At 43.2% G+C, this 9,712-nt stretch overlaps 1 protein-coding gene across 1 annotated transcript in view; it reads right to left on the bottom strand.

The window, feature by feature from the left end:
* Positions 1-1,067: 1,067 nt before the first annotated feature.
* The window catches only part of LOC104276655, a 34,398-nt gene continuing 25,753 nt past the window's right edge, over positions 1,068-9,712 (bottom strand). The window contains 1 exon segment of the mRNA XM_009873060.1: positions 1,068-1,168. Coding sequence (XP_009871362.1) covers positions 1,068-1,168 — 101 coding nt within the window.

Genomic DNA, 9,712 nt, shown 5'->3' with positions numbered 1-9,712 from the left:
TGTTGCAGGAGGCTTCTCTTTCTTTCTGTCTTTTTTTTTGTCTTTGCTACTGAATCATCCTGTATTTCTTAATTATAATAATGGCACACTATTGCACTGACACTTTGAGTTTCAAAAACCCATACAACTACGAGAGTGACATTGCTTGTCACTTGTAAAGCAAATGTTAAAGTAATAGGGATGTAAAAAAAAAAAGCCTATATTTTTGTGATCGGATGTCTGAATGCAAACTGAATGCTACAGGTAGAAGCTACTGTTCTTGGGAGGGTGAAAAGGACCCAGTTTTCCTGGCAACTAAGATTGGGGAAGATCGCAGCATGAAACCCTTATTTGGAGGGGAAAAAAAAAAAGAAAAAAAAAAAGGAAGCAGAGAAACCAGTGGCCAGAGCATGAGTTTGAGATGGAATTCTCTCAAAGAGAATGGAGAATGGCTCAGGTTCCCATTCTCACAGGTACAGGACACTAGACTGAGGTCAGCAGTGTGCTAGTAGCTACTCTGGTCTATACATCATGTCCTTATCGTCTAGAACAAAGATGTATCTTCAGCCTATGGCCCAAAGGTCCCTAAGTTCAAGTCAGTGTAATATAAAGGGGAGCAAGGGCCATTCATGGAGCACTTTGCCTTAGACTAAGAAGGATCAACAGGGACAGCTGCAGGGTCTTGAAAGTCAGGACATTCATTTAACAAGGATTTGAGAGGGTCTCTTGTGGTGTTCTGTGTTGATAATCTGATGATTCTCATGGGCTAGGCAAAGAACAGTGGAAAGACTAAAGAGATGCCAGTGGCTTGGAAAGGATGAAATCCCAAGGAATTGCTTTATGTGATGACATGAATCAGATTTCCTCCCAGACTGACCATCCTGAGAATTGCCGTGAAGTTCAGTTCATGTCTGTAAAGTATCTGAGTTCAAATTAAATGCTCTGAATCACAGCTCTGCCCTGCACTATTATCACAAGGGCTGGATTCAAGACATGGCTCTGGATGTCCCTTCACCTTTTCCTTCGTGTGCAACCATGGAAGGACATATGTACCTTTCCTTTTCTTTCCTGTCTCTCACTTGAAGGAGCTAGCACATGCGTTGATAACGAGTTGTGCAGTTACTGTCTGCCTTGCGAACAGTGACTTCTGGCTTCAGTGGAACCTGGGGCATAGACATTTTCAAGGACCCTACAGGAAAGACAGACACAGTATAGAGAATTAAACAGAAAGCCTGAGAGATGAAACATCCTGGCTAACAGAGCAGGTCAGTGATAAAACCAGGGAGGCAGTTCTAACCCCCCAGTCTAGTCATCCTGCAAATTCTTAGAATTTAATAACAGGCATTTATGCCCTAGGAATGTAGTGAGTTTAGCAGAGGAATCATATTCATGTCAGTGGGACTCGAGATGTGCCAGTTTACAGATAGAGCAGAGTTAAGTGCAAAGACATACAACACTGAATTGATCTCTGAAGACCAGAAATGAGTGCTTGCAGTGTTTTTTTTCTGAAGACCAAGAGATAAATCCATATTGTGGTGCTCTAACAGGTGATCTTTCTTTCATGGAGGAAGCTGAACGAGACTGATGGATGCTAAGAATACTAGAATTCAGGTAATTTATTTTTGTACATTGTTCGAGGACTAGTTCCCTAACTAGAAATTCCTTCTAAATAATTTCTGCTTCATTCTGAAAGTCTTGTCTATGAGTGAAAGCAAGCCTTTATTTTTTTTCTCAGCAAAGCTACTCACAATAAGCATTCTTTCATCTAGAAAACTTTTTTTGGATGCAATTCTCTATGCTGAAGAACAAGCATGCAGCCTTTCCAAAGGACTTCTGGAGAATGAGATCTTAGGAGATCTGCAGTTTTATTCACTGGTGGAAATGTGTGCCTGGAGGAGGTTGCAATTTTTTTCCTTTTCCAATTAATAACCCTGAAAATGACAGGCACGATCATCACTAGCCATGGTCATGGAGACTGGCTAGACCTGGTCCAGATGGTACCATGTTGGCTAACTTCCTGTCAATACTCTTAACAGCTTACAGACAGGGTTATCAGGAACATGCAATAACTCAGTCTAGACAAAAGAATCTATCAGGCATCTAAACTAACAGAAGGAAGACAGGGGATATTCCTAATTTTCCTGCATCAGTTTGGCTGCCCACTTAAAACCTGCTATGAGCTGTTCTCTGTGAGACAGAAATTGCTTATTACTAGACTATGCTGAATGCTACCCTCTGGGTATAGAGTGTGTTGCCTTCTGTTTTCCAACCAAAATTGCTGAGGTTAAGCCCTGCAAAAACGAAACTGCAACACTCAAGCCTCCCTTCTCTCCCTTCAGCATCCCCAATCCCACATTTGTCCTCTTTGAGGAAAAAACTCCCTATCCAGGTGAGTCTAAAAGCTGTCCTTGATGGGAAAACAACCTCCTTTCCAAATATATCAGTCGCCCTGAATTCTTATTTTCTGTATAATGCATGCTCATGGGATTCAAAGGAGACCGCCACAGATTTCTCTGTGCTTGGGGATCCCCCTTGTCTGTAGGAATGTGAAAATCCCAGTAGGTCACTGGGGACTGGAGGCTTATTTCTGTTCTGCCTTTTGGGGTTGGTAGTCACAATACACCTGATGTGCAAACGCCTCAGTGACTGTTGTTGTCCACCTCATGGTCAATGTAAAACCACAGCCTGCTTGGAAAGAAGGCTAACAACGATGCTATCCCCTGCTAGAGATTATTTTTTGAAGGCTCTGTTTAGTAGTCTTTTCAGCAGACTGTGGGGTGATCAGAGAGCACTGTGTTGTATTGGCTGCCTTAGGTGAAATATTCTGCATGAATCCTGTAGCCATGGTGCTTTCAATATGCTGATGTCTTTGTCTAGGACCGTTGAATCTTCTTTTCGTTTTCATTCAATCAAACAGCTCTGGTTTTCCTGTTTTGCTTACTACTCATGAAAATCAGTGTGATAAAATACGTACTACTGCCACATATCTTCAGCTTTTTCTTCTTTTTCTAAATCTCCCAGTTCATGTCAATCTCTCTCATGATTGATATTCCTCTTCAGGATGGAATCAAGGACTCCTGCTTTTATCATCAGGAGTAATGTACCTTCTATTGGGTCTGATGGGACCATCTGCAGAAGACTCAGCCTAGGAGCAGTTTGGATAGCAGAACAGGGCGCCTATTCCAGAGTATGCGTCCATCTCTGCCATTTGATAGAGCTAGGCTGAGAGCTCCATTTTTAAATTTTATTTTATTATTAGGCTTCATGTTTGAAGGATATTCATAAATGGTTTATGATAATTTATCAGCCCACTTGGGTGAATATTGAATTTTATATTTTACGTGGCATGCCAATTTCCCATCTGTTGTATTTGAATAATATACAGGATAGACACTATCACTCAAGTAATCCCTTTACTACCAAATCAATATACAGTACATATGGTGCTGTTTGGCCCACAGATATTTATTGTAGGTCTCTTTGGATAATTATCTTTTAACTCCCCCTGTGTCCTGGTTCTGTAAGCCCTGATCCTGGAAATGCACATGTACATGACTAGCTTCACACACGTAAGCAGTTCAGTCATGTTTACCGAAGGTTTTTTTTACAAAATCTTGAAAATCATCTGTTCACGACATGTTTTATTTCTTGTAGAAGAATACCTGTAATGTGATGGCTGGTTGTTGCAGATGACGCTGGTCTATTCTGTCCTTTGCCAGTATTTTCCGTTCATGTAGATGCACATGACATCTTCCACTGGAAAAAAGCTTTGGGAACCTTATTTTAATGAAGGCTGATATTATTGTTTCAAAGAGAAGACAGTCAAATAACTTGACTAAAAAAAGAATAAAAAACACCTAACCAAATTTTCTGCAGAGAGGCGTTTTGACCTGTTTTGGTGGAGGGATTATCTTCAAAATGTTGGTTATTTGTGGTCATGGTAAAAGAAACTTGCACTTCTGCAAACAGCAGTTGAGACTGAATTCCAACAAGACGTCTCTAGAAAGCGCTCACCTACAATACTGATGTGGGAAGGTGCTTTTAGCCTCGTGGTGACATTACAGTTCCTTCATGAGGTCAGTTTGGTGCCTCAGAAAAATTTCAAGGCTGAATTTCCCAGGAAGTAACAGTGGAGTATTTTAGGATGTGATTGAAGGGCTGACATTATTTAGGAGATTTAAGATATTTTCTGTTTCCTTTGGTAGAAGAAAGCTCTCTACATGGCTGCATCACATGAAACTTTGATTTAAAGAACAACTCAACCTGGACTCCTTCCTGCCTGAGGGGGTTCTGTGGGAGGTAAAAGCCACAGAGTCTTTCCCTGGTTCACCAGTGCTTGAAGCTGTTCAGCATTTTTTCGATTTTATTTGCCCTTCTCCTTAGGGCATCAATATGCAATTTTACAAGAAGAGCATAACCGAGGTCTCGGTGGAAGATTGGAAAGAGGCAGGTGAGACCGGGCAGAGCTTGAAGGGACAGTGGGTAGGGCTGAGAGTGAGACATCCAGTTTGAATTTCATGGTTTCATTAAAAATAATTCAGTTTATTGGTCATATTAATGCTGGCTTAAGAGGTATTGTCCATCCCTCTCTTGTTTGCATCCCAGCTGACTGTCTGTGTGCTGCTCTCTAAGGCAAAATCAGCAGGTTTCAGGAGCTGTGGGAAGCTTTGTGGGGATGTCAAGAAGGATAAAAAAGCCAGAACCTTGGTGGTGTTTGGGCAGAGCTGAGGGAGACTGTTATTTGCAAGGTCCTGGGCTGACAGATGCTTCAGGTTCAGGACCCTGTTCTTGCTCCTTTTCTTCCTCATGTAATCCTTACTGGGCTTGTCTCTGGTATTTGAAGGTGAGTGCCGTGAGACAACCCAGGCACGGAGATATTTATAAATGCTCCTGCACTAACCAGAATTTTAAAAGCTGGCAAAGGTTTGGGCACAGCTAACTGTGGAGCTTGAGAACACGATTAGACCTCCCTAGCACTGGAGGTTCAAGAGAAATGTGCCGTCCCATTGTTAGAGGCGGACTCAGCAGACACACCGAGTAGGATGTTTATGGGGATTGCTAGTGGGTTGTTCTGGGGAGCAGAAGTATAAAAATCAGCCTTGCCCCTTCTTCCATATCCTCTAGCTGGGGCAAACCTGGGTGATACATGGGACAAGGGTGGGATTGATATTTGATAAGTTTGGTACAGTGAAGGAAAGCCTTGGTGACCACTTTTAGATCCTGGTAACTCACATAATTGCTGCAGCTTAATTGTTTTCTGCATCAGAAAAGACTCCCAAGCACTGCATAGGAACAATGTCAACATCTAGGGAGAAAAAATCCCTTTGACACCAGCAGCATTCCATTAAAAACCCATAGTACGTAGGTATGTTTTCAAAATAAGAAACAAATAAATACTAATGAATCAATCTGACAGCTCTCAGATGTGTAACAGGGCAAAGGTGCCCTAGCTCCAGGTAAGCAGAGATGAGTAATTAAAGGAAATAATTATTATGTGTTTGTTTAATTGAAAAGTCCCTGAGGGGAAATGAGATAATTTTGAGTAAATGCTTCCACCAGTGCATTAAAAATACATTTGTGATCAAGTCTAGATTCTTGGAGGCAGATGGGCTGGCCTGCAGGGGAACAAAGAGTTTTTGCAGCGACCTACTGCAACAGTGCATTGGGATGGGGCTTTGTCAGAAGGGAGGAAAGGTAAAACCAAGGGAATGATTTTTTTAAAGCCTCAGCAGATGCCTGCAGAGTTTCTTTGTGGTGGTACGTAGAAATGACTGGTTGGATCTTCTCATCTTTTGCACAGAGCAGGAGAAAGTGTTTTGAACTTTCTGGAAGAATATTTTACACCTTCAAAATCTATATACACACTAAAGTAGATGTGTATATGCATGCAGAATGGACACATTTACTCTCCATAGCTATATCAAGTTATGTCTACCTGTGAATAGGATCTTCTCAATGTTTTCTTGACTTTGACAGGTTCAAAAGAAGGTTTACCAAAAGGTGTTTTACAAATTTCACCTAACATTTTGAAATCAGCTGATTATCTTCAAAGGTAAGTGAGAAACAAGTAATTTTTTGCTCATGGTTGGGGGCAAACTGGTTTTAAATGTATCTAAATCCTGCATTCAGTATTTCCTCATCCTAACCAGTTCTGTCAAGGTAATAGTGTATGAGAATCCCTAGAATATAAATATGTAACTCTCTGATCTGTGTCCTTAAATCTTGACGTTCAAAGACCTGAAAATATTACCGGCTCACAACCACTGTTGACTACGTGCTAAGGATGCAACCTTATGTCTAAAATTGAAACCTGTTCTCTTCATTCTCCTGGGCCTATGGTGGAACATATACTAATATTTTTAGTATGTTACCAAGCAATTATTATGATAAGTCCTGAGATAAAGCAGGCACAGTAGACGCTAAACAAGCATTTCATTCCTTAATGGGCCATTTCTTTATTACCCTGCAGTTATGCCATATGTGCCCAGGTCTGGAACTTTATATTTCGTAAGCAGTTTCTTTGTCTTTAAAAAAGTGACTTGCAGGGTAACACTTCAATTCAGATATTACTGCAGGCATTTCTAAATGATTTTTCTCCCCCCTGCGCACGCAGCACACGTACTTCTGTATTCTGTATTACATCCCTGTTGCTTGGTTAGTAGCATGGAAAATGGTGAGTTTTTTACTATGCAGAAGGCATCATCTTAACAGCTCTGAATCTGCAGTTGAGCTGAGTTATGCTGTTTTCTGTGTTTTAATACTTTTCCATTCACACATTCGATACAATGCTGTGTGTGATCCCAGGCACTTAAATCCAATTAAGCTGCAACTTTGCAAGTACCCTTGGACAAGTGGCCAGCCTTCATCTCAACCCTCTGCCCAGCCGTGCTGAGGTTTCAGTGGCAAGAACTGTGACTCTTTGTGACAAGAGTGATTTGGCACAGCATGAGTCAGGTAGAGGCTGTCACACAATTGAAGTATATAGGAGCAAGTGTGGGAGTATTCCTGAGATTGGAAAAAAGGAGGGTAGCCCAGGCAACATTCCTTGCATCAGGCCACCACCTAACTCTGACAATTTCTTAGAGTAAGTCTTTTTTTTTTTTTCTTCTTTTGTTATATGTGTATAGACGACGGCATTGAGTGCACCCTCAGTAAGTTTGCCGACAACACCAAGCTGTGTGGGGCCATGGACTCACTTGAGGGAAGAGATGCCATCCAGAGGGACCTTGACAGGCTTGAGAAATGAGCATGAGCTTCAGCAAGTCAAAGTGCAAGGTCCTGCACCTGGGCCAGGCCAATCCCAGGCACAAATACAACTTGGTTACAGAGTGGGTAAAGAGTAGCCCCGAAGAGAAGGATTTGGGGGTGTTGATAGATGAGAAGGTCAACATGAGCCGGCAGTGCACTCATGCATCTCAGAAGGCCCAACACATCCTAGGATGTATCAAGGGAAGCGTGGTCAGCAGGTCAAGAGAGGTGATTCTCCCCCTTTACTCTGCTCTTGTGAGACCCCACCTCGAATACTGCGTCCAGTTCTGGTGTCCCCCCCATAAAAGGGACGTGGATCTGTTGGAGCGTGTTCAGAGGAGGCCACAAAGATGAACCAGGGGCTGGAGCACCTCTGCTACGAGGACAGGCTGGAGGAGCTGAGATTGTCCAGGGATTGTTCAGTTTTGAAAAGAGAAGACTTTGGGGGGACCTAATAGTTGCCTTCCAATACCTGAGGGGAACCTACAAGACAGCTGGGGAGGGACTTTTTACAAGAGTGTCCACTGATAGGACAAGAGGAAATAGGTTTAAGTTGAAGGAGAATAGATTTAGATTAGATTTTAGGAAGAAATTCTTCAGTACAAGGGCGGCAAGACTTTGGAATAAATTGCTCAGAGAGTTTGTGGCTGCTCCCTCCCTGGAGGTGTTCAAGGCCAAGTTGGATGGAGCCTTGAGCAGCCTGATCTAGTTGAGAGGCGTCCCTGCCCATGACAGGGAGGTTGGATTAGATGATCTCTAAGGTCCCTTCCAGCCTAGGCCAGTCTAGGATTCTACTTATTTTCCACATTCTTGAAAGGCTTTTAATGAAAGCCCAATTGCAACATGTTGGATTTTTTCAAGTGTTCTCTTTCCATGTGAAAATGACCTTCACCACTGGAGGAATATGTGTGTGACTGAAAAATGTCAGCCTCTGTACCATGGGCTGATAGAGCCTCTCCTCCCTCTGGGCCTCATAACTCAGGCACAAAATCTCATTCTCAAAAATGCTGGTTTTTTGCCTTTTTATTGAAAGTTGAATTCCTTCTGTGAAACAATTTCAGGAAAGTTTGGGCAGACAAAGAATAAGGAAAATACAGAAAATTTCAACCAGCTCTAATCCTTGGGTTTTTTTAACTACCAAAATCTCTTCACTAATTAATCAGATTTCATGGAGATTTTTATCTTGGTGTCAGTGCGTACGCAGACATCTGGAGCAGAGCTCAAAGGGCCCTGACTCAACCTCTCCATTCTGTCAGAAGCTCGACCAGAACCTCCTCCATTTCCAACTCGCCCCATCCCACCAGACTTGCTCTTGCAATTTATATTCCTGAAAAGATGTGTGAATTCCCTGAAAAGGGGCGGCGAAGCTCTCTGTGCCGTAGACTCGCCCGCTGGCAGTGCCCAGCTCTGTGCCCCAGTTACCCCTGCCTGACTGTGCCATTTCCCTCCTCTTCCAAAGCCTGGCTGAGATAGAGCTGTGGATCGATGCCATTTGGCTGAAGGTCAATCCAGATAAGGCAGAAGCCATGCTACTTGGCAGAGGGAGACAGTCTTGAAGAACTGGAAGACAGTGCCTGCTCCATCTATTAAAAGCCCTCCGTCCCTTTCTCTCTGAGTCATTTATAAACTGCTCCAGCCCTGACTACCCCAATATCGGAGAGGTCTGGAAATGCTCTGTTTCTTTTTATTTTTGCTCTACCCAAGAGATCGCTTCTTTTCTCTGAGACCTTCCTGTGGTTATCTTTGTCTCTGCCATTTCAAGGCTAATCTAAGGATGCAGGCCCTACCTTGGGCTACCCCGGAAGGCTGCTTGGAAGCCTTGTCTAGCGCAGCAGAGCACAGCTGCCCATCTTCTGAGCAAGGCAAACTGGCAGGAGCATATCACACCTGTGCTCCATGCTCTGAACTGGCTGCCAAGTCGCTCCTGGGCAGCATCCAAGACTGGTTAAATATCGATAAAGCCGGAAATGAACTAAGCTCTGACCAGATCCAAGTCTGCTTTTCTGCCTTGCCTAGTCACAACACCTGAAATACCATCTGAGCCCAGATCCATATCCCCAAGGCTGACACCTTGCTTGGTTAAGGATTTCCATTAACAGTCCGTTGCTCTGCGGGGCCTGAACGCAAAATCTGGGAGATCAAGTGGGGGGTTTCCCGTAAGCAAAGTGGGGAGCACTGCTGCAAGAACATGACGTCGAGAGAGGAGGAGGAAGGAGCAGAAAAGCAAAGAAAATGATGAACACTTACCTTTGAGCTAGCCTTCCTCATCGAAGAAAGGGGAAAGGTTTGAGAGGCTGTGAAAGTGGAAGATGAGGAGGTGGCTCCTTCTCCTGTTGTGCTGACATAGGACAGATTTTTCCCTGCTTGTGCGCAAACCGCTTGCAACAGAGAATGCCTGAGAGCTGTAACTTAGTGTATTTGGTCTTAATGCTGACGTGCAGCTCTCTATGATTACACCATGCACATTAACTGGTTTATCCTCCAA

Source organism: Apaloderma vittatum, unplaced genomic scaffold (assembly GCF_000703405.1).
Source record: "Apaloderma vittatum isolate BGI_N311 unplaced genomic scaffold, ASM70340v1 scaffold10527, whole genome shotgun sequence".
Taxonomy (NCBI): Eukaryota; Metazoa; Chordata; class Aves; order Trogoniformes; family Trogonidae; genus Apaloderma; species Apaloderma vittatum.
Note: the sequence above shows the minus strand (reverse complement) of the source record. Positions and strands in the feature narration are given on the sequence as shown.